At 35.0% G+C, this 26,079-nt stretch overlaps 1 protein-coding gene across 2 annotated transcripts in view; it reads right to left on the minus strand.

The window, feature by feature from the left end:
• The window catches only part of dennd4c (DENN/MADD domain containing 4C), an 84,133-nt gene that overhangs the window by 17,676 nt on the left and 40,378 nt on the right, over positions 1-26,079 (minus strand). For both annotated transcript variants that reach the window (XM_087261905.1, XM_087261904.1), the window contains exons 4-22: positions 20,417-20,486; positions 19,642-19,811; positions 18,985-19,226; positions 18,505-18,571; positions 18,293-18,351; positions 16,340-16,484; positions 15,994-16,169; positions 14,116-14,216; positions 13,311-13,529; positions 12,351-12,496; positions 11,925-11,963; positions 11,076-11,206; positions 8,685-8,817; positions 6,670-6,876; positions 4,224-4,352; positions 1,442-1,589; positions 900-1,037; positions 677-805; positions 382-531 (exon numbers count right to left, since the gene is read on the minus strand). In XM_087261905.1, coding sequence (XP_087118031.1) covers positions 382-531; positions 677-805; positions 900-1,037; positions 1,442-1,589; positions 4,224-4,352; positions 6,670-6,876; positions 8,685-8,817; positions 11,076-11,206; positions 11,925-11,963; positions 12,351-12,496; positions 13,311-13,529; positions 14,116-14,216; positions 15,994-16,169; positions 16,340-16,484; positions 18,293-18,351; positions 18,505-18,571; positions 18,985-19,226; positions 19,642-19,811; positions 20,417-20,486 — 2,599 coding nt within the window. The remainder of the gene's footprint in view (positions 1-381; positions 532-676; positions 806-899; positions 1,038-1,441; positions 1,590-4,223; positions 4,353-6,669; positions 6,877-8,684; positions 8,818-11,075; positions 11,207-11,924; positions 11,964-12,350; positions 12,497-13,310; positions 13,530-14,115; positions 14,217-15,993; positions 16,170-16,339; positions 16,485-18,292; positions 18,352-18,504; positions 18,572-18,984; positions 19,227-19,641; positions 19,812-20,416; positions 20,487-26,079) is intronic.

Consider the following 26,079-nt stretch of genomic DNA (forward strand, 5'->3'; position numbering starts at 1 on the left):
CTGCATCACTTCCTCTTTTTTCACCTTTATTATTAATATCACAACTATTTGGCCATTTTAAGAAACTTCTCATACTCAGCTGCTGTGACATTTTTGCAACTGTACGCAGCGGTGACAAAGAGGAGACAAAACAAGGACAATCGCCATCATCTTGACAGGAGTGGGAATTGCAGTTAGCTACAAATTACAATGGATCACCCTCAGCATAATCCGTCAAAATGACGGATCACCTTCAGATTTTTCTGTCACTGCTGAAAAAAATCTGTCAATGATGGAAAATATTCAGTTAACGCGACCTCTGATATATATATATATATATATATATATATATATATATATATATAGTATTGTATAGCATAGTATACATTTTCAGCGACTGACCAGTTTCTCCCCTGCCTGCAGTGCTGTCAAAGTGGACAGGGATATCAGTAGAGGGTTTTACAATGCTGGCTACACATGGTGCTATCTCAGCAGGGCTAGGGGGCTCTGTTACAGCTACAACACTGTCCACAGAACTGGCAATATCTTGTCCTATAAAGAGTCAAAAGGAGGAAAATCTCAGAAAAATGATCCTTGACAACGTATGGCTGTAAGAGAAACTGCATTTATGAATGTGAATACATACATATCGAAAACAATTGTGTTAAGTAAAAAGAATTAGCTTGCAATGCTGTACCATTTTTGGTGTTGGTTTCTTTGCTACTACAGGTGTGGTTGGTAGACAGAGGTGGTGAGGTTACCGGTTCTTCTGTATGTTCCTGTGGTAATTCATCTTTAGATCCATAACCCTGATCAGACTGAGCAGCTTATTTAATCAAAAACACAAAACATACGTCAACAGAATAAAATAATAATTTAGCATAACAAATTATTTTTTGAATCACACAGAGCAACTCTACCTGTACTGTAGTGACTGTCAATAACATCCTCAACTAAAATGCTGTGGGAGAAGAGAATGTGTTCCTCGACAATTCCGTCTACGCTTCCATGACTCAGTCTGTCTCCATCAGCACCTACTGCTGTACTTGCTGAAAGATCTGTGTAAAAGTACATGCCATTTCACACAGTCATTTCATTATAGTGGTAACGTAAAATCAAACTAAATTATATCAGTCACTAATTATAATGATGTTAAACTTATATAAAATGAGTATTGCACAAAAACGCTTGTTGTATTTCTTATTAAATCAATTATTATGTACATTTAAACATATTCTAATGTGTTTCTTGTTGAAAACTTTAAACATAAATTCTTTACCTGCTATTTCTGAACAGTACGCTTACAATTAAAACATAATATTTAATCATGTTTTTACTGTCTTGTGTTTAAATAATATTTACTGTCAGGCATTAGGACAGGAATACAGGACATCTTTTCTGACCAAAATGGAGACTCAGAAGAGAATCACCAGAAGAGGGGGAAAGGAGGAAGAACCTGTACCTGTGCTTTTCAGAGAAGATCCTATTTGAAGAGTGGTCCCACGTAATGCCCGTTTAAACTGCACCACTCCTCGCACAAGGTTCCTCATTTTGGTCCACATGAAGAGACCGCTACGGTTGCGGCTTGGCCAAGGACTTTCCAGAACAGCCTGGACAATGCAGAATCATATACAGATCAGGGGGTTGCCATGACATTTACAATGCTCCCCGTTCACACTAGCAACAAGAACCCATTTTATTTAAGATGCTAAATATTTAAGTTATTAAATGAAAGATCTTTGCTTTGGCATGAAAAACACTAGAACTGCATAATTCTAATCTAATACAGACAGAGCTTGATTAATTTAAGGGAGGGATGGGTACAGCCGGAGCCCCACACTGCAAAAAATGCTTTTCTTACTTAGATTTTTTGTCTTGTTTCTAGTCCAAATATCTAAAAATTCCTAAATCAAGAAGAGTTTTCTAGACAAGCAAAACATATTGTCTTGTTTTGAGAAATAATAAGCCAATATTAAGTGAGTTTTTCCTTAAAACCAGCAAAATAATCTGCCAATGGGGTAAGCAAAATAATCTTACATCAAAAGAAAAAACAAGATTAATTTGCTTACCCCATTGGCAGATTATTTTGCTTGTTTTAAGGAAAAACTCACTTAATATTGGCATATTATTTCTCAAAACAAGACAATATGTTTTGCTTGTTTAGAAAATGCTTCTTTATATAAGAAATTTTAAATATTTAGACAAGAAACGAGAAAAAAAAATCTAAGCAAGAAAAGCATTTTTTGCAGTGCAGGGCCCAACCAAGAAAATGCCAGCTGTAATTAGCTGTGGAGGAAAAAAACGTACAGAAGGATTGGCAATTGATCAAACTGAGGCCCTGTTTACACCAATACGTTTTATTTTTAAACTGCAATTTAGAAAACGATCCACGTCCACACTGGTGTTTCACCGAGAGTTTCTGAACAACTCTCCGTCTACATTACACTGCTGAAAAAGCACATCGCATCACACACACAAAACACACACTCTGGCATGCGCTGCAACGTGCTTTGAGCACATCTACCCATATAAGAGCTGTGCACATTAGACTGCTCATCAAGGATCCACCGCTTAATCTAATCTCAATATATTTGTTAAACGTGATATTTAAATTCAACTTGTTGTCTAAATCTGACAACATATTCCTCAACTTTGGTCTTTTGAATCTATTACTTGCTCTCAGGTAATGCGTTTTGGCTGAGTGCAAAGATAAGTTAATATATTATTTAATATAACCACGCACACATATTCTGCAAATTTGACAGATTGCTTGCATTATTTCCTATAATGTATAAAACTATTGTACCTTATACTTTTATAATGGCCATTATTGATTATTATAAACTGATATTCAGTGAAAGGGAGTGTATATCTCTTGATTTCAATTAAAATGAAAGAAGGCAGTAATGTTATAGGCTCCGTTTTGTTATGCATACAGTGAAGATGGCGCTAATATAAATATGCAGCTACACGACACCTCAACATTTTTATTGTCAGTTAAGTTGCTAATACATTCATCTTCTTTTCGGCCTAGTCCTTTTATTAATTTGGGGTCGCAACAGCGGAATGAACAGCCAACTTATCCAGCGTGTTTTTACGCAGCAGATGCCCTTCCTGCCGCAACCCATCACTGGGTTACAAAATGAAAGTTTTTACAGTTTCCTATATCATGTTTTAATTTTTTTGTTAAGAAAGTGAAACAGCATAGCCAGGGTGAGGTGAATGAGGTTGTAAAGTACACTGTTCCCTTTGAAGATTTACCCGACATGTCCTCGGGAGTTTGTTTTCCATATCCAACTTGCAAAGTCTGAACCTACAAGGAGAGAATGCAGGACTAAGCTGTGACTTAATATTGAGGAAAAGCCTTGAATTAGATAAGTGAATGTCTGCAGCCCGTCTCCATTTTCAGATGTCTTCATTTTTCCTCACCCACACTGAGACAGAGCAGCAGCATTTTAAAATGAAAATGGCCTCTTCAGCGTTTCCAAAAAGTTTAGTCTTCGGCGCTTGAAAACTCTGGCGTAGTGTGGACAGATGGCGTCACTGTAGCAAAACGGATGCGTTTTTTAAACTAAAGCGTATTACTGTAAACAGGGTCTCAATTGTCCACAAATTTATGGTAACATGGAAAATGAAACCAATATGTTGTGTAACATCCTTTGAATTCTCCAGTGAAATGTAATATTCTCAGTTGAGTAACATCAAGCACAGGTTGCAGGGCAAAATAGAGAATAGTTTAAAAAAATGAGCGCTGATTTTGATGGGAAAAGATCTGCTATTTAATTGGTCTAGTATTTTGTCCAGAAGTAAAGGTTTAGGGTTCAAATGGCTCCATGGATTTTTTTCTGACAAATTTCCTCACATTACAAAACATTAATTAATCATTCTAATCAACTGAGTTGTGTGGTGTGGATTAATAGTGGATTATTGGAAAATACTTAAGCGGAAGAGTATTTTACTAATTTATCTTTAATAAGATGACAATTCCATAAACATGCCTTCAGGTTCAAAGCACCAGCGCAAATCTTAAAAATGAATTCCATAATATTATTTAATTCATATTTAAATCATTTGCAATTTGGGCTATGAAGAAAAAAATTCTAATCAAAGCAAATTATATGTAACAGAAAATGCTAAAATAATACCATACTGTATTGCAGTGTCAGTATGCAAAAATTCACTAGTCTTCATTGCTCTGAGGATTAGTGCTGTAGTCCACTTTAAACTAGTGAGAATTTCCATACCTTGTTGTAGTATCCATAAGTAATAGCATTGGGTTCAACTCCAGCCTTTTTCATCTCCATTAAGACACGCACAGCCATGACGGGCATCTCCCACAGACCACATAACTGCATCACCACACGGTAACACACCTGCCAAACACATGCAGTTTTTTACTGTAATGAAACCACTTTGACCTATCTAGTTCGACACAGGACAAATAAAATAAACATCCCAAATGTTTCCTTAAAAGTTCACTTAATACATGCATAGAAAATGAAAATACATTATTTCATTACTTTCTTAACATTTTCCTATTTAAAAAAAATCATTTTTAACTATATATATTGTGTAGCTTTTATTTAGGAGTAGCCGACATGGGTTATTAAACACCACCAGTGAAAGTCAAACAAAGCAGAACAAACAATCAGTAAAAAGTCAGAATCCCTTCATTTATTAATTTTCTTTTCAGCTTAGTCCCTTTATTAATCTGGGGTCACCACAGCAGAATGAACCGCCAACTTATCCAGAACATGTTTTATGCAGCGGATGCCCTTCCAACTGCAATCCATCACTGGAAAACACCCATACACTTCCATTCCTACACACATACTACGTACAATTTAGCTTACCCCATTCATCTATACCACATGTCTTTGGACTTGTGGGGGAAAAAGGAGCACCTGGAGGAAACCCACGGCAACACGGGGAGAACATGCAAACTCCACACAAAAATGCCAACTGACCCAGCCGAGGCTCGAACCAGCGACCTTCTTGCTGTAAAACAATTGTGCTACCCACTGCGCCACAGTGCTGGCCATCCGAATCCATTCACACGTTATTGTATAAACGACTGAATAAATCAGTTTAATTATTTAACTGAATAAAAAGCTTTAAAATAGTCACAGCTAGTGCATTCTTGATGGTCACAGATATGGTCTATATCAGCGGTGTCCAAACTACAGCAAGCGGGCCATCTGCGGCCCGCAATCAGTTTTGTGGCGGCCCGCGAGGCTTTTTATAAATATCAATAGAATCTGGCCCGCTATACAAAAATGAACGTAATTCAATAAATAACCACCGGGTGTCGCTATTACAAGCATTCAATTAAGCAGCAGTTCTTGTTATGATCTATCTGTCTGTCCGTCTGTCCATCCATTTATCCATCGATCTATCTATCTATCTATCTATCTATCTATCTATCTATCTATCTATCTATCTATCTATCTATCTATCTATCTATCTATCTATCTATCTATCTATCTATCTATCTATCTATCTATCTACACAGTTGAAGTCTAAATTATTAGCCCCTCTTTGATTTATTTCTTCTTTTTTAAATATTTTCCAAATGATGTTTAACAGAGCAAGGGCATTTTCACAGTATGTCTGATAATATTTTTACTTCTGGAGAAAGACTTATTTGTTTTATTTCGGCTAGAATAAAGAAGGATTTAAATTTTTTATGAACCATTTTAAGGTCAAAATGATTAGCCCCTTAAGTCTTCAGAACAAACCATTGTTATAAAATAACTTGCCTAATTACCTTAACTTGACTAGTTAACTGAATTAACCTAGTTAAGCCTTTAAATGTCACTTTAAGCTTTATAGAAGTGTCTTGAAAAATATCTAGTCAAATATTATTTACTGTCATTGTGGCAAAGATATAATAAATCAGTTATTAGAAATGAGTTACCCCTGCTCTATATCATGGACTTAGTTCTTATCAATGTTCTTGTAGTTTGTTCCTGTTTTTGGTGCCAGTCATTTTCATAGTTAGTGATTTTGCTCCACATCAGGGATTCATTTAGTTATTTATTATCGGTTGTATTTAACACCGTTTCACAGTTATGCTGTGGTCACACTAAAGTTTGAGCATGCAAAATTCTGTCATATGGCGCATATGGCAGTGCCACAAACAGGTTAACTCCATGTCATGCCTTATTGCTGCAGTAGTTCAGGCAAAAGAAGCCCCAACTAAGTATTAACTGCTGTGCATGCTCTTACTTTTCATTTTTATACTTTTCAGTTGACCAAGATTCCTAAATATCTTTTCTTTTTATTGGTCTTAATAATATTATAATTTTCTGAGATACTGAATTTGAGGTTTTTATTATTCATTCATTTTCTTTTCGGCTTAGTCCCCCTTATTAATCTTGGGTCACCAAAACGGAATGAATTGTCAAATTATCCAGTATATATTTTACACAGCAGACGCCCTTCCAGCTGCAACCCATCACTGGGAAAGAGTTTTCATTAGTTGTAACCAAAGTCATTAAAAGAAATCAACACTTGAAATATATCAGTCTGTGTGGAATGAATGTATACATTATACAAGTTTCACTTCTTTAATGGAATTATTGAAATGTTTAAACTTTTTGAAGATATTCTAATTATATGACCAGTACCTGTACATGTAAACCTAAGATATATACACATTCTAGCAATTATTTTATTTTATCGCCATACCTCGTCAAGCACTTCCACCTCAGAGCTCCTCATCTTGAGCAGAACATTAAAGGCCTGCTGCATGGCGCGGGGCTTGGACTGTGCAGTACGCATGCGAGCAGGAAGACAGATGAACCACAGACTATAGCAGTGACTACACAGACACTTTGCCCACTGGGGTGGATTGGAGTAGAAACGCTTCGCCAATTTGTAGGCCATTTTGATTTCCTGTGTGGATCAAAAGAAAAAATCCTGTTTTAGGTTTGAGACACCATAAAGGGCATTCTACAATAAACAATCGTGAAGTGCGAAGCATATTAGAGGAACTAATTAACTATCAAACACATAAATGTTTTGTGAACATACTTTTTGCAATTTATTATGCAATCCATTCCTTCTGAAAAGCACCTCAGTGGAAATTGTTTTATTTTTCAGGATGTTTGAGAACCCAAACACATTAATGCATTGAAATTATACTTGAAAAGAGAACTGATGAAACACAGACAGTCATTAAATGTCCTCTACAGACCACAGAGTGTTTGGGGAAGTTATTTTATGATTGGTTAAGATCAGCTGATGGTGGTTTACATTTTAACCACTGCACATAAAAAGTATGACTCTGAGTAATGGCTATTACAACACAGACTGCCTGAACACAAAAGACTGCACAAATAGATTTTCCAGTTACCACAGTACATTGAAAAGACTAGGCTAATATTTTGTGGATGACTTAATTTTTCAGGAGATCCTAATTATGCTTTTTGATTAACATTACCCACAAACACACACACACGGAGAGAGAGGGAGATAGGGAGGGAGAGAGAGGGAGAGAGAGAGAGAGAGAGAGAGAGAGAGCGAGAGAGAGAGAGAGAGAGTAAGTGAATACTAATCAGTTAATTAAAGATATGATGTTGATGGCAGTACAAAGTTTATGAAAATTATTTTGCTTGATGTTCACTATTTTACTATTTTAGAATTGTTAATGTTTAAGGTAAGTCTGTAGATTTTTCGATAGACAAAGTTCATGGATCTGTTTCTTCCTCCAATTCACAAGTGTAAGTAGGTGCAATTAAAATGGTTGCCTCCTTGTTTTGTCTAGCTTGAAAAATATATATATTTAATTGTGTTTTGTTACTTGTAAACACTCCATGTGGCTTGTTTTGTATCTGATTAACTCTATATTTTCATATTGCGTCTAAAACCATGCTAAAAACACAACGTGTGGCACTTTCTTTATGGATTTAAATGCAATTGTGAGCTTGCTATTCTCTGCCATTTGTCATTGCTATGGCCACCATCAGTTGATCCTATACACGAGCAGTGGTCAAATTTCAAAATAGTTCAGCTTTTGCCATTGTGTGGATTATTACTGAATGTGTCATTGTAACTACTCACGGTTAAGAATAGAGCAATATGCTGGTGTTTAACTGCATTGCTTTAATGCACTCCTACATGGGGCTCACACATACACACTGTGCTCTGACTATTTCAACAATACTGATGAGCCATGGTTTCTCTCTGTCTCCTGCTGAACATAGTCGACCAATTACAACAGACTGGGTCAGCAGACCAATCAGCGCAGATTAGCATTGTCGCTGAACGAATCATATGTCGTTGGAATAATTAGGTAAAAATAAATGCATATTATAAGACAATGAAAGCTTTTTTGACCTAGCATGCACATCAGTCTGTTGTTTGAGACCCCAAAACTAAAATATGACCTTTTTTAATGCATATTAGGGGCTCTGGTTTGGAACAAGTGAAGGATAAATGATGTAAATCATGATATAATTTTTTTTTTGTCCACTGTAGATTACACATATTTTGAGCAATGTTTGGAGCAATGTTGCTTTTATGGAGGGAAAAAAATCGAATATTTACAAATCGAACATTCATTTTATTCCCCACTGTACAGTACGCGTGTGTAATGGGTGAAATGTAAATCTATAGAGCATAGACTCTGTAGTATATTAGAATGGTTTAAGGCTACAATATGCAAGAAATTCTACATGAATATGATTGAAGAAATTCGTCACCTGTTTAGTTCTTTTGGCCAGAAGGGCAGGACTGCTGGACACACTCGACCCTGCAGCTCTTGTGCTTAATGCTGGCCTCAGTTCTAGTGGACGATCAAACAACTCCAACCGTAAACTAGGGAAATTCTTATAACTGGAAAAACAGAATAAAAATGGAGCACAGAATAAAAGAAAAGTTACACAATTTAAAAACAGAAGTTTGTGACATTTACTATCAACTATCAACAATACATATATTATAGTATTTATTCATCTTTGTTAATGTTGGCTAACAATAATGAAATGGATAGACACTATTTTTTGCATTAATAATTAATAAAGTATGTTTTTGATCATTAGTACTGGAAGTTTGAAGTTGAGTATCTTGCCTAAATGTAGCCAAAAATATATTAAAGGCATTGTTCACACAAAACATTTACATTCTTCCATAATTTACTCACTTGTACCAAGTTAGTTTTTTTGTTCTGTTGAAATGAATAAAGACATGCTGAAGAAATTAAGATATACTGAAAAATGTTGGAACCCTTAAACCATTGAGTTTCATAGTATTTGCTTTTCTTACTATGAATGGCAATGCTTAAGATTCATTAAAACGTCTTTTGTGTTCAACAGAATAAAATAGCTCAAAGTGGTTTGGAACAAGTCAAGAGTGAGAAAATGATGGGATGAACTATGCCTTTAATATATTTTAAATCACAAATGCCACATTTGCAGAAGATACTCAACACAACACAAAACGACTAAAATTTAAGTGCATAATCTTTATGGATGACAACTAGACGAATCCTAATTGACCTTTTTACTCATTCACAACAAATACATCTCTGTAAAAGATGTTTTGCATAGTTTTTTAGTTATTAGGCATGGGCCGGTATAAGATTCTGACTGTAGAATAACCTTGCATAAAAATATCACGGTTTGACAGTATTGTGCTTACTGTTCTAAAAAATATTCTTTTCAAATATATGGGTAAAAAAACGAAAACCCATTTAAACAATATATTTTATTTTGAAAAACATTTATTATATTTTGGAGCAGTAAATATGTCAGGCTGAATAATGAAAATGAATCATTGACTTCTGCTGTCTTCACTTGTTTCAAAAACATATATTTTTTCCTGATTTAAAATGGCATCTTTGGATATCTTTTCTACTGGACATACTGTTGTCCACCTTTTGCCCTGCCTGTTTGCATAATTCAGTTGTGGATATTTCACACTCTTAAACCATAAATATTAATGTCTCATCCACAATAGCAACACAACACAATGCAAAAAAAAACCTGGAAAAGAAAAAGCTCTACATTACTTTTAGAAACAAGGTTGTATATGAGCTAAATTTAGAAAAGCATGGTACAAAAAACTAAATAAAACAGAGAAGGCCACTACAGTGCAAACAATGCCAGTAAGGGCAATGTGCATGGCCAGTCTTTAGACTGTGCTCTGAATGACAGGCAGGTACTCAATAACTCAAGAGAATCAAGAAAATAGATTAAGCTGACCTTGTGCTAATCAATACAGCTGTTTTAAAAGTGATTAGGGCTAAAGAAACTCTCACATTGATTTAAATATTATTACCAACACCGCTTGCAGAAATGAAGGTGAGACCCTACACTAAATTTTCATTCAAGGCTACAAACAAGTCTTCCTTGAAGAAATTGTAAATAATGTTTACATTTCTAATGTGTATTTCCTGTTTGTATTCAAATAAAGTGACTGTGAAAGATTAATTAGTTATGATCATTGCACCATTTCTAAAAAAAAAAAACACAATGAATGGTAATAGTGCCCTATGGCTTTTGCACAGTAATGTACATTTACAATTTTAAATGTCATAAATAAAGTGGACATATTCGTTAAACTACAAGATTAGGCTAACAGATCTCTTTGAGGTCCATCTATGAGTGAATGGTAAAATCCATGTAAATGCACAGTCGACCCAGGTGCAAGTTAACCTAGAACAAGTTCATCCTCAATCTTTTTAAAAATTTTTAAATTGAGGCAGATGCTAATGCATTGAATGCCCCTGTAAGCTGTTTGCAACAGGTTTCGATTTGTACACATTGGACAGAAACATTTTTGTAATATTTTTCAAATATTAATTTGAATAATCCTAGCCGTTTCTTGTTTTTTAGTTCATCACTGACTTTCATTTATTTACTCATCTTATTGATTAACTTGAAGCAAAGTTTAAGTAAGTAGTCCTTTAAAGTCAATGTAAAATGGAGTTACAGCAGTCATTTCTTCCTTATTGTGGCATGGAGTACAGTATATACAGTACAAGGAGTGAAAAGGTAAAAAAAAAAAGTGTAGGTTGTTTGTTTTACTTCAATAAACCGTTAATTAAAGTTGCATCATGAATTATGATAAAAAAAGATATTTAAGATATTTACCTGTACTTGGGAGGGGGGTCAGGACCATCTTCCAAAGGGGGTTCAGGAGGCATGACAAAAACTGTGTGCTCACTCTTCTGGGACTCGTCCAGTTCCATCAGCCTGGTGTCCTCAGAAGACTCGCCTTCAACCTATGCCACATGGTTACAGTTTTCAAGTCTACAGGTATTATGATTATTTTGTTTGTCTACAATTGTTGCAATCAAATATTAACAATGTATAAGATGCCCTACAATACCCGTGGCACAATGTAACGGAAGGTGCAACGCAATTTTTTTTGCTATTTTCAGGCTGGTGCTGGCATTATGTACACGCCCTCTACTATGCTATATAAATTGCAAATGCATTTGCACCCATAGACATCCTAGTCTGAAAAGGAGGTGTGCTAAGGTGAACTATTGGTGGGGTTTTTTTTACTAGGCGGGTTAAGGTGTGTGTGTGTGTGTGTATATATATATTATTAAATTTTTTTTTTCATTCACCTGCAGGCAATTCCTGTAATATTCCATTACTTGCTCTACATTATTCCCATGCAAAGGGTGTTTATATAAATTATGTGCCAATCCATCCAACAGCAGATGGCAGAGTAAATTATTTACTGCACTAAACTAACTGTGTTGCATATGAACAGTAACAACCATCTGTTCTTACATCTCCTGTAAATGTAGATCTAAGATTAATGTTCCAAAACTCTAAGGTAGTAAAGCAAGGCATAATAATAGTTTATTATAGTTTATCCTCTTAACATAACTTTGGCAGAATGCTTTTCAATTGCTTTGTCTTACACTGGTGCATCATTAATCTAACATTAAGCTTAAAACAGTAACTGCACTGATAGGATTGCCTCACCTTTGTACCCTTGTCTGTCCCTTTGTCAGAAGGAAAAAGCTGAAAGAAAGCCATGACAAATTTAGTTACAGGAAACTCCGCATCCTCTTATCTTCCAATTGGAAAAAAAGTTTCCTGTTAGTGTTTTACAAATGAAAATACTTTTTATAGGCAGAATTTGTTTATAAAGAAATGCAATGTTGTTGTGAGCGCTTCACAAAACGTTTAAAAATGCTGTGTTTTTGATTGTTTGTGTATGGTAACATGCATGTGATAAAGTAGTATACTTTGGGTTTAAGCTAGTATGAGCAATTGTAATATTAGCATTTAAATCATATTTAATTAATATGTTATCTTAGGATCTTAGCATGCACCACTAATAATGAAAATATATTTTAGTTTACTGATTGACATTCCAGTGTGCTGTCAAATTGATGCAAATCTTACTTTTCGAATGCAGTCATCAAAGAAAGCCAGGCCGGTGTCTTTGTCACTGACAAAAGTACATTCCTCAACAAAGCGGATGAAGATCTGAGTCTTGGTGAGCTGAGAGTAGAACTTCTGGTGAGCACGATCTCTGCTCTTCAAGAATCCTAAAGGAAGAAACGGTTGTTTAGAAGCATTCTTATAAATCATACATAATGAGGTATTCTGAAAATTTAAAAATGCAGATTGCTTCCTGTGTGGAGCGCTGGCTGTTGTCAGACTCCCTGTGCAGACAATAATCTCACAGTACAATTAAAATTAATGCCACAAACATTGTTTGGAAAAAAATAAATATATATTTCAAACTGACATGCTACAGAAAAATAAAGAAATAACTGACTTTAAACCCTGTTTTATTGGTGAAAATATCATCATTATCTACAAATAGTTAAAATAAGATTCTGTTTTGCTCAACAAGAAAAAAATAATGAAAAAGAAAAGTGAGAAGTAGCAAAATAAGTCTGACTTATTGCCGGTAATACAGACCTAAACTCCTGCTCTGGTCATACAGAGACCAGAAAGCCATTAACAGAGCATCTCACATCCCATACTCCCAGAGCACCCCCCACAGAATGCCATGAGGAACATGGTCAAATGTCTTCTCTAAGTCCTCACAAACACATGTGGGCTGGACGGGAAAACTCCCATGAGACCTTGGAAACAGACCTGGTCCAGTGTTCCATGGCATATTTTACAACACAACTGCATTGTTTAAAACACAATAAAAACATTTTACTTGACCTGATACTATATGATTAGCAATAGCTAGTAGAAAATCTTTTTTATGGCTGTGATGTATTCTGAAATCTATTAGCTGTTACAGAAAGATTGATCCCTTCAGTGTTACAATGAGCAATAGAACATCTGACAGACAGAAAACCAAGATATTACTCCATTACTCTATTCTTCTTAAGCAGTTACCTTGCAGGTCGTAGAGCGAATCTGCAGCAGTAGCTTTTTCAGAAGGTGCTTGTGTGATGGGTTTGAGGTAGGTTCGGTAGCCCTTCAGTATGGAGGCCATAAAGCGCAGGAACACTTCTTGAATCTCCATCTCCAGCTCAGTCTTTTTCTTATGCCAGGTGAAGTCAGCTTCGATAGGGGTCATCTCCACTGCCAAGCCTTCTGTGGCTGTACGCCGAACTGTACAGAAAGAAATGCTAATATAGTAGAGATCAAATTATGGTGACCGAGAGAGCTCAATTGCACTACAAATTAAAAACACATGCAAAGAGAAAAATATTAACAAACTAAGAAAACACATGCAAATAAAAAAAACATTGACAAACCGGGAAAATGCATGAAGTTTGTTGTCTATGTTAATGTTGTGATTGTACAGTTCCTTGTTGTTTGTGAATTTTATCCTTTAGAATCTGACTAATTGCACAATTCATCTTAAATGAAATGCTATTTTTCAGTCAACAAATTCACTCACTTTAAACATGAAGCAGCCAGGTTTACATTTTTGAGTCTCCTTACATAGTTCTATTATGGTCTGTGCTATTTACAGTGTTTGCATGTGCGCGTATGTGTTGTCAAGTTAATGAAATTTTGTGATGAAATTTGCTAGTGGTCTTTTATTTGCACGTGTTTACTTAATTTGAAGTACATTTGATTTCTCTCAGGCCCAATACCGAACCATGACCACACTATACATATTGAAAATGAATAAATAACAGAGATTTGTGAGATGCTGATCATGTATAAAGAAACTGAAAGGACAGCTTACCAGTGGCAAGCTGGTGGTGCAAGCTTCCTAAGAAACTGATAAGACTCTTGGAGGGCTTCTTTGGGAGATTCTTCCAGTTACTGTGTCGTTTCTCATCAGACCTTAACAGTTCAAAAAAACAACAACAAAAAAACATTGCAAATATGAAAAACCAGAAGTGATGGTTTATGTACACTGCCCATCCACAAAAAAAAAAAAAAAAAAAAAAAAAAAAATGCTGCTGGATTCAATTAAGCAAATACGCTAAGAGCATCTGGGACTACTGCACAAAGTCTTCTCCAACACATAACAAATATTCTCATTAAGGTTAAGGTCTGGACACTGTAGTGTAAAAATACTCAATGCTCCTTGAACCACTCTTTCACAATTTAAGTCTGATGAATTCTGACATTGTTATCTTGGATTATGGCTATGCCGTCAGGGAAGAAAGAAATATCCATTGAATGAATAACCTTCTCATTCAATACATTCAGGTAGTCAGCTGACCTTATTCTTTGGACACTTAATTTCCCCAGATCATAGCACTTGCCCAAAAGCTTGAATGACAGGCACTAGGCATGATGGTCCTTCACTTCATCCTTCTTTCCTCTTACCCTGATGCGAATCACTCTGGAACAGGGTAATTCTGGATTCATCAGACCACATGTCCTTTTTTATGGAACAAAATCAATGCCAAAAGTATTGAATTAAAAAGCTTGTTGTATAGCACAAACTAAAAAAAATATTACACTGAATTAACAAGTTCTTGCATCTTAATGACTTGAATTCCAGGGTTTGTATTTTTAGGTCCTAAAATTTAACATATCTGTTTATTTAAGCTGTGAATATTTTAACGAAAAAATATTTCCAACACATTTTCATACTTATAAATTCAATAATTCATATTCAATTTACAGATTTCACTTACAAAATATTCAATACCCTTTAAAAATACGATATATAATATTCAAAAGGCAATTTTCAGTTTATTTTATTTCAGTTCAAATATTCCCTTCCATAAATTCAATGGTTCAAATTCAACTGTTAAAATTCAACATTACATCCGGGAACTGCAGGAAAAGCAATAGATTGCAGACTGAAGATCGCCAGCTGCTCTTTCCCCAGTAATTCAATAATTTAAGATTTTTAACCCAGTAAACAGGTGAGAAAAAGCTAATAAAGGCACAAAAAGTAGCATTTAATATTAATATCAATGCCTTGGACATTATAAATAATAAAAAGATTGATTCTGAAAAATTGAAAACTGAAAAAAGATTGGGCTGTTTAAACGCAGCTATGTCAGGTTTGGCATAGAAATATTCACAGCTTAAATAAACAGATATGTTAGATTTCAGGACCTAAAAATACAAATCCTGGAATTCAAGTCATTAAAATGCAAAAACTTGTTAATTCTGTGTTTTTTTTTTTTTTCAGTTTTTGCTGTTCAACAAGCTTTTTAATTCAATACTTTTGGCATTGATTTTGTTCCATACTTCTTTCATTCGTTCCAGAGTTCAATTCATATGCTTCCTAGCTTGCTTTTAACATTTAATCGATTGTCGACCTTGATCATTCAAGATATTTTTTTTACCATATGTCTTCCTCAAAGATGACGGTTTCTATGTGTTGGACATTTCTTAACCCAGCTTTAGTAGTTCTGCATAAATGTTTCTTTGCTTGACGCATGCCAATAATTTGCCCCTTCAACTTCCCCCAGCTGAAACGTAATCATCCCTGTAGTAATTAACCAATGGGAGGTTCTGATCTATTTGCTTTGTCAAATCCAGGTGGTTACTTTATTTTGGCTGGGCAGTGTAAATAAAATGACAAAAGCAATTACACAAAGTCGTAAATAAAGAACAAACACTATTAAATTTCAAAATGTTCAAGAGTGCTCACAAATATATAGTGTTGGTGTCCAAGTCCACACACACTACGTCAGGAGGGGGATCGTAGAGGTCAAAGTATCTTGAGTCAACGCCCACAATGAAAGGACATGGTGCATTGAGAACCCCCGCCAAAGACAGAGGGCAAAGAGGAATATATGGACATTGCCACTGGAAGGGGAAGATCATCTAGAAGGAAATAATAATGAGATCACATTTAATCCAATTGTTTAAAAATGAATTGAAATATTTTCATTCGTAACCCACTTGTAATTTACATAAGTTCATTGATTACCAAAAAATTAGATCCTGAAATACTGTCAAGTGAGGAGAGCGGTGAAATCAGCACAAACACTTACTGCCACAACAGCCTCAGCCACTCCAGTCAGAACAGCTGGTCGAAGGGAGTGCAACAGGATCTTACTTTCCAGCAGGACAAAGTGAAGCAGTGTGGCACAGTTTTCTGGGCCTAGATTCATAAGCAGTGTACTGTAGTCTGCTCCACTGAGTAAAGAATACGAAGAGAGAAAAATATCAAATGCTGAATTTAAAAAAGGTCATTTATTTAGCAGTATGAAGACATGTTCATATTGATACATGACATTTAAAGTTTAGTCACTCTTAGGGTGCTTTCACTTCTAGACTTTTGTGTTGGACCCGTTTCGTTTGCCCAATTAGCACGGATCGTTTGGCATATAATCCAGCAATCGCGCTTGGATCCATGCCAAAACAATCCGTCAGAGATCGCCTAAATGAGGTGATCTAGGGTCAATTGAATTGAACTCTAGAGCGGATCGATTGTATTGAGAAAGCAATACAATTCGAGCCAGGCTATATCACAGCGTATTATGAATATGTAATAGGTATTTATACAGCTATATGAAAAGAGAAGTATGAGTAGGGTTTGATGTCATTCCTACCGGTGATTGTGCGTTCCATGTCAAATAAGAAAGTGAAAGCATGCTAACTATTAATGGGAGCTGTTTTTCCTTTAAAAAAATTGACCGAACAGCAGTATTGGTTTAACTTGGTTATTTCTCTCTATAATGTAAAGCCTATAATGTATAGTTCTAGCCAACGGTTATGTATGAGAAAGTCTTACTTCTGATTACATCTGGTGACGATGTCTGTGGGTGTCATCATTTAAAATTAAAAGCACAGCTTTTCACTTGTAATGTCTTCTTGCTCATCGTCATAAATTAAATAAGGACACATGACAGCTGAGCGGGAATGTAAATAAACCATGAAACTCTGACCAATGTGAGGAGAGTTTACCAACACGTGACTTGTTTTAGTTATTTTGGTCCATTTAGTAACTTTGTAGTGTGAAAGCGAACCGCACCAAGAGCAAATGCAACATTGTAACAATTTTAATCCTTCTTTTGGAACAAAAGAATCGATCCACAGGTGTGAAAGCACCCGTAAAAGCACATATTCAACAATATTAATTAAAATCTATTACATTTAATCATTACAGTATATGGATTGACTTAAGGATATTAACATAATGTGCCTATTTTATACAATTAGTTGCATTTTATTTACTAACAATCTTTATCATAGTATTGATTATCCTGTACACCAACAGGAACGCAGAAAAAATGAAATAAAATATGCAATGTGTCGGTTAAGAAACAGTTAAAAAATTAATTCTAGTTGTTGAAAAAACACTATTTTTTTTTCATTTTTAACTAATCAAACAAATGCACATTCTAGCATGTTGAATTTCCCGACAATTTCAGCAGAACAAGTTACAAATTATGTATCACTGTTAAACATATTGTTAGTCAATATTTGCTTGATGTGTTGATCTAAATAATTATCTGTTAACTGATTTAAATGATAATGATCACCTTTCTGCAACCTCCCTTGAAAATATTGGCCTGTGTAATTGAACGTGCCTAATATAGCACCTTCACCATCATGTAAAAAAATAAAATTATAAGAAATATTCTATAGTAATAAAAACATATTAATAAAGCTAAAAACTAAAAATTGTCTTTTAGAGTTCTGTGAAATATTCTGAGTTTGTGGGACAATTTGTGCAATTAATAGGAAACATTGAAAACTGTGAAGCAGCAATATCATTAACTGTATTTTTCAAATCAGAAAAAGCTAAATTGTCGTTATACTGTGGGTTTATAGGTTTGTTTGCTCATTGGGTATTCATACTGCAGCACCACTAAATATTGTTAGTTAAATCAAAAGCATTAAAAAACATCCAACAACCATAAATTGTGCAAACAAAAAATAAATAATTGAAATTGAAAATAATAAAATAGATTTTACTATGTCAAAAAATATATATTTACCTCAGTGGTAAAGGTGTACAAACAGGTTGGGACAGGATTAAGGTGTCATGTGCAGACAGCTTACCGGGGAAATAATAATAAAAGAATTAGTTTTGATATCACCTAAGCAAAAAACTGTCTAAACTGTTGAGACAGGTGATTCATTTAATACAAAACTGTGTGTAAATATTACAAAAATAAATACAATTTAAAATAAATAAAAAAAAACTCACCTGAACCAGTATTCTTGGCCTCTGAGGAGACGGGAAGGATACATTGTGCATGAAATGGGATATATGTCTAAAGAATAATAATAAAAACAACATTCAGAATCAATTCAGTATTGGTGCATATCTTGATCACACTCAAATATGAATTTGATCAATTTTGAGGATGATAAAACATAAATATGCACACATACAAAGCATTCAAAGCTTATCTTGATTTTGTACGGTAGATTACATGACCAACAGTCTTAACATGCTTAAAAAAAGACTAAAATGCTAACATAAGCCACTCTTTTTTTTTTATTCTCCAAAAATAAACATTCAGCACATAAAATACGTTTTACAGAATATGATGCCTTGGAAGGGAACAGCCTATCTATGTTGTTTATTGGGTTCTAAACTAAACTAAATTGTCCAAAAGGGTTATATTTGAAATCATGCAGTAAGATAAAAAAAACTATAGTAAAAGTAAGAATCTGTTTGTACTTCTCAATAGGTAGAGGGCTGACTCCATTGGCCGACAGCTTATAAAGAAACATGAGGAACTTTCTAAAGGCCTCAAAGAAAGGCCAGCGGGACAGCAGGCAGATGCACTTGTTGGTGTTGACTGTGCGGTTGGGAAGGACTTTCTTGTCTACTGCAGAGACAAGACCCAGCTGGATCTTCTGTTTCTCGCTGAGGCCATCCACAGGATAAGGCTCGTAAAACTGTATTCCAGCTCCATATACCTGAAGAAGAACAAAAACATGACTGTACCAAAGTTCCTTAAAAAATCAAATTTTCCCCTTCGATAAAAAATTCTAAATTAAACACAATTAACACTAAAAATACAGAGGCGGGCATGTTGACCCTTTTTAAATGTAGTAATTTAATAACTTTGTTAAAACTGAACCTATATAACTATAATACCCTGACTTTCCTAAATGTGTGTGTATTTCTTTCTAATATTGTTAGAAAGCATACAAGCATAACTTTATGAAAGCAGTGATAATAGTTATATAATTCTGGTGATTCTAGTGTTAAACAGAAATGTGCTAACTGTGGACAACAAAGTGTATTAAAATTGATTAAGTATAACTTTTACAACAGTGTAACAAGACACCACATTCACACATTACTACTTCACTTTTTGCACATTTATACCTTCTCTCCATTGGAGTTGGTGAGGACAAATGTGGAGAAAACGGGTAAAGGGTAGCGTGTGTTTGGAGCCCAGCATTCAATCTTGGCCCCCATAGGCAGGCAAAAGAGGGGTACAGACTCAGAGAGAGGAAATGACTCGTAGTCCTCCTCAGGATATCGAAAGATCAGACCTTTAAATGGCAAGATTCGTTAGAGGCCATACAAGGCAAAATTATTTGTACAGCACATTTCAAACACAATAGTATTTCAAAGTGCTCTACATAAAACATATTTTAAATGTAAATGACAAAATAAGAGAAAATTAAAAATAACAAAAGAGAAAGATACCAATAAAAAGAGAAAGTTTCATAAATAGTAGAGCTATTAGAAAATATCATTGGTCTCCCGTTTTCTGGTATCAGCATTTCAAGTAATATTTTTAAAAAAATAAATAAAATATACAAACAAATGTTATCTTAAAACTTTTGAGACAGGAAGATTGGTTTCTCAGAGATTAGTGCAATGTCGTGTGACAGGACGTGATGCCACATGGAGATAAAAAAAAACTAGCTGGTTTTTGAGTGAAAGGGAACTCAATAACAAACTATTATGAACTCCATACTGAAACTACAGTATTTAATAAATAAAACAGGCATCATTTGGCCTGTCAGACCATTTTGTCAATTCTGTACTAACAAGACATACCATTTTCATATTACAAAGGCTGTAGACGTCACCTAATTATTAATATGACATAAACTGACAGAGACAAAGAAAAAGAAAAAAAAAGACTTACCAGCCTTATAAGCGATGGAATTAGAAGAAGACACAGACTTCTTGTAGCATAAAAACACACTTGATCCCCACTGAGCATGGAAAAGAATTTGAGAATAAACAAGATGAACTTGATTAGATGAAATGTTAAGGTATATAATGTGTAGATTTATAAAGCTACAGTTTGTATTCTCATCTTTCCATAAAATTATAAAAAAACTAACTAAAAGCATTGCTAGGTAGTAGCTTGGCAGTTGCTAACTGGGTTATTAATTGGCAAGCCTCATTTACATGTTTGATCAAATCCTAGCTTAAATATAGCATAAACATATGTTATTGCACTTATCTTATAGTTACTAGCGTTTTGCTAATTACTGTTAGCATATGGATAATTTGGCTAATCATGTTCTGATATAGAGATATTGCTGCTGTTAAATCAATAATAGGGTAGTCTGTTCTGTTGCTATGGAGCCAACTGCCAGGTTAGTGTGATGATACATTACAGCTTCTTGCCAATACAATATGAATGATGTAAATCAACCCTAGTGTTTCTATGGCACTGCCGCATAAATATATCAATCTGGGGCCTTTATAATGGCAGTCTAGGGATCAGATGCTAAGGTGCTCTAAATGGTTGCTAGGGCATGGCATGTCAGCTATAGAATGATTACAAGAGACTGATTGGTTGCCCGAGTCAAATTAGTCCACCCCCAAGTATTTTTTTTTTATGGGAGTTTCACTATTGCAAGTCAATGGGAAAGTTTGGGGCACTCTTGCAGCCCAGTGGTACAACTTACACCCCAGTATAATATGTTTTTTTGCACAGCTTGACAGCCTCGTCTATTGTGAAAGATCACATTTCTAAGAATATCTTATTTGGAATTATGATGCGTCAAAGTTTGGTCCCATGCTCAATGAGACTTTTCTAAATTTCTACATCAGTTTTTGAAAAAACGAGATTTAGACCAGTTGAAAAAGACATAGCAACAAACTGTTATGCAGAACACAGCTTTTGACCAGATTTGGGGCTTGCAAGTTGGTAAAGGGGGAGATAGAATTTATCTCAGAAGAGGGAATAATAATAATAATAATAATAATAATAATAATAATAATAAGTTTAAATAGTATAACAGTATGTTGGTTTTCTCAAGTCAACATAATTATCGCTTATGCTAGGTGTTTCGAATGCAGCGTCTATGGGTGAGTCAGCCAATTTGATGTTTGTCACCCTTCTGGTTGTCGTGTTCAGTCTCACACAATTTTCCTTTTAGTCAAAGTCTTGACAACACAATCTTTGAGTTTTACTTTTATTTTAAATAAGAATGTAAAAAAATTATATATATATATATATATATTAGGGTTGGGCATCTAAGCTATAATGCCGATCCGATACGCATCTCGATACAAAGAATACGATCCGATATATTAGCGATACATTTGTGACATTGCGATGCAACACGATACGATTCACACCCATATCACGATACGATGCGATATTTCAGCACTAACTAATTAGATCAAGTTTATGAGATGATGTGAAAGAGGATGCTGTGCCATTGAATGAGTTTGATTATTTATAAACCAAGCAAAACCAAGACTTTTTTTTACAAACTGGCTCTTCTATCAGAGCCAGAGTGTCAGTTTACAGTAGAGGGCCATTTTAGAACATATAGCACATATTATTTAAGTATTTTCAAGATAAACAGAATGTATAAGTGCAATATATATTAAAAAATATGTATATATTTGCACTCTTTCAACATAAATAAATTTAGCATTGCACAACAAGAATTGTGATTTAACTTTTCAACTATGAAAACAAGTTTTACAAAAATATATTTTGCCACTGATTATTCAAAACTTAAGGTTGTGAACTAGCAGTGTTATGCTGCTTTGAAACATCACTGTCACTGTAAACAACAGGCTAATATAAATATAACAAACCAGCAATCTTCTTGCTGTGAGGTGGTCAAACTACCCACTGTGCCACCGTGACACCCAATTATTTTTATCATTATTATTATTAATATTATTATTATTATTATAATTAAATAAAAATTAACAGGAGGAGGTGTTTAAAACCTTCGTTCTCCGTGACACTAGGCTGAATATCTTTGCAGATGAACAATGCAATAGCATTCGTTATTGGCGTAGAGCGAGCAGAACTGTTGCGCACGGAAAAAAAAAACTTGCAATGCTTTTCTCACCACTTTTGGAACTGGTTGAAGCAGTGCGAAAGCCGGGGATGCAGAAACACTGGAAGATGCTTTCACAACAACACCGTGGTGCCGCTTCAAGTGAGATATCAGATTAGTCGTACTGCCCGCGTATTTTACAGATGCGCGGCACATTTCGCAAATTGCATCTGTCCTGTCATGTCGTCCATCCTTAAATCCATAATGTTGCTTGCCATACTTTAGATTTAAAACTCAGTGGGGAATATGTTTGTTTTGCTTCTCGCGCTTTCTGAGGGCGCACCACTAGCTTCATCCACACCTGATACACTGAGTTGTAGTGTGAGTGTACACATCCGCAAATCCGTTGCTAAGGCTTACTTTATGTAGGTCGATTAAATTATGCGCCAAAAACAGGTTGACAACACTTGTTAATAAATAAAAAATACATTCTATATTAAAAATATAAGCTGTATCTCGGAAAAATCGATGCATCTCGCAAAAACCGATGCATCTCGATTTGCTTCCAAAATTTCATTCATCCTCTGCTGCTCAACCGATGCACTCGCATCGTGCACGCGCATGACCGCGTATCGATGCATATCGGTTAATCTTCCCATCCCTAATATATATATATATATATATATATATATATATATATATATATATATATATATTTGTTGTACTTTTACATTCACTGTGCTCTAAATTTTCCCAACTTAGATGACTTCAGCTGAGAAACTCTAAATATGTGAAAAGAGTCAATACAGTGAGAAGCATAGTATAGCTTGTTCAGACAACAGCTGAACAGCCAACAACACTGAAGGAACCAATAAGATTTAAAGCTACCATTGAGTCAACAGACTGAGTGGCACTTTAACTCCAGGTGTAAATCTGTGAACTATACAGTATATTAAGGTATCCTCTCAATGATATAAAAAAAAAAACAATTAAGTGCTAAACGATCAACCAGAGCATCTTAAAGAGATAATTCATTTCAAAAATTTTAATTCTGCTAACACATTCCATTTCTCAATCCTGAACAAGACTCATTTGTACATGTTCATTAAAAAAATAAATAAAAAAAATAAAAAAAATAAAAAAACCTAGCACCAATATTATATGAATCATCAAGAACTAGGGATTCATCTCAAAATCTTCTTTAATGTTCTGACCTGTGGCTGAGTAAATTAACAGAAAATTTTTGGGTGAACTACCCCATAAGAACAGGTTTGGATTACAGTGGGTTAATTTACTGTTATTACTGTAGTATTAGGGAATAAAATTGTACAAATACCATAAAATAAGGTCTGGCAAATTAACTAAAGCGTTAAGCCACATCACGCCTTTTCCATGTTAACAGGGTTCCCATTCTAAGCCAAATATTAAATTCCCAGACTCTTCTCTCATTTTCAATGACTAAACAGCTGAATTTCCATGACCTAAAATAAATGGAAAACGGAAGCCGCTGTTGTGTTTTGCATGAGATTGAAATGGTTTACACTTGAATGTCATGTCGGATGATTTTAACAGCCACTATGAGAACAACAATGGATATTTTACCTTGGATAAAAAAAAAAAATAGGTGTTATTGTTTGCAAGGCTGTGAAATGTACTTCCTCATCCACATTTAAAATCTTGATCATAACTTTTCTCTTTTCTACTTTAAGACCATCTTTGATGTGATCATTTTTCAGGAATCAAGCTAATTTATACTATTCTGTTAACAGGCCTGTTAACAGGTACAGTGTGGTGACTGCCATTTAAAGTAATAAAATTGAGCTGAAAAAAAGACTAACCATAACAATAAGCATGAAACGTGAAATGAAGTGTGATATATATAGTATAGAATAATAACGTTTTGATAAACAAAACCTCTGCTATTGTCCAGATAAACAAAAATCCTTGACTTAAATTTAAAGAGCCCATATTATGGTTTTTTGAAAATTCCCCTCCATGTAGTGTGTAACACAGCCCTAAGTGAAGTGAAGTATCCAGCTAAGGCTTAAATCTGTAAGAGTACATTGTTTAAAACGGTTGATTCATCTATAAAAGAGTCGACTCATAGTGCTTCAAACGAGTCGCCTTGATACCGAGTCATTAGGTGTTTCGCCATGACGTACGAACGAAAGCAAGTTATTCACGTGCACGCGCAAACCCGGGAGATTTCAAACCTAAGGCCCCGCCCTCTGATGCAGTAACGCAGACACACACACACCCACAAACACACGCACACAAACATGCCGGTCGATTGAAGTCACACTGCAGATGGATATTATCGAGCCTCTACCCAAAGATGAAACCTCAGCATTATAACCAAACAATTAGAAACTACTAGAAACTTCTGCAAGCTACATGCTACAAAGAATACTTCATCGGTGTTTGTTAAAGGAAGGATCAGTAAAGAGTAACTTACTGATGGACGTCAGGATGGGTTTCTTCCTCCATTTCTCAAGTGTAAGTACGTGCGATTAAAGTCGTTGACTCTAGCTTGCAAATGTATTTAGTTGTGATTTATTACTTGTAACCGTGTGTACTGTATCAGGTTAACTGGCTATATTCTCTTATCGTGTGCAAAGTCACACGACGCGTGCTGCTTTGTTTATGGAGCTCCGTGGACGAGGGTAGTGTGTGTGTGCGGGCGCGCGTTCTCGCCCGGATGTCTGTGTGTGTTTTTGTGTTTGTGTGCGCGGACGATGGCAATGTGTGTGTGTGTGTGTGTGTGTTTGTGTCTGTGAAAAGAGCAGAGTGAGACAAGCTTGGATATCTCCTCGAAAGTTTTTGGAGTTTTTGCTCAATAAAATAGTTAATCGCCTGAATTTTCAAGTCCATCGTCTGTATTTACATTGACCCACTGGCAGCTAAAATCTACGCCTACACTATCAAGCGTGTATGAACTGTGATTACTTTTATATTGCTGATTAGCTGTTGTGCATTTTACTCTCTGACTGAAGGCAGTCGACCAATCGCAACAGGCTGTCATTGGTCCAATCAGTGCAGATTAGTTTCGCGCTAAGGAGGGGTTTGGGAACAAATGAATCACTGGACGATTCATACGGGAGTCGCTGGGATAATTAGGTAAAAATAAATGCAGATTATAAGACCATGAACGTGTTTTTTGACCTTGCATGCATATTAGACTGTTGTTGAAGACCCTTACAACCAAGATATGACCCTATTTCATGTATAATATGGGCTCTTTAAACTATATAAACACACACACACACACACACACACACACACACACACACAACTTAAAAAGTTTTTAAAAGCGTTAAAATAAGCTTCTCTTGCTCGCCAAGGCTGCATTTACTTTATCAAAAACACAGTACAAATTGTAAAATGTTATTGCACTATAAAATAACTGTTCAGAAGTAGTTTATAATTTAACCTAATCATTTATTTCAGTGATTTTAAAGATTAATTTTCAGCTTTATTACTCCAGTCTTCAGAGTTACATGATCCTTCAGAAACCACTCTAATAATAATAATAATAATAATAATTATTATA

Source organism: Danio rerio, chromosome 7 (assembly GCF_052040795.2).
Source record: "Danio rerio strain M-AB ecotype USA chromosome 7, GRCz13ab, whole genome shotgun sequence".
Classification (NCBI taxonomy): domain Eukaryota; kingdom Metazoa; phylum Chordata; class Actinopteri; order Cypriniformes; family Danionidae; genus Danio; species Danio rerio.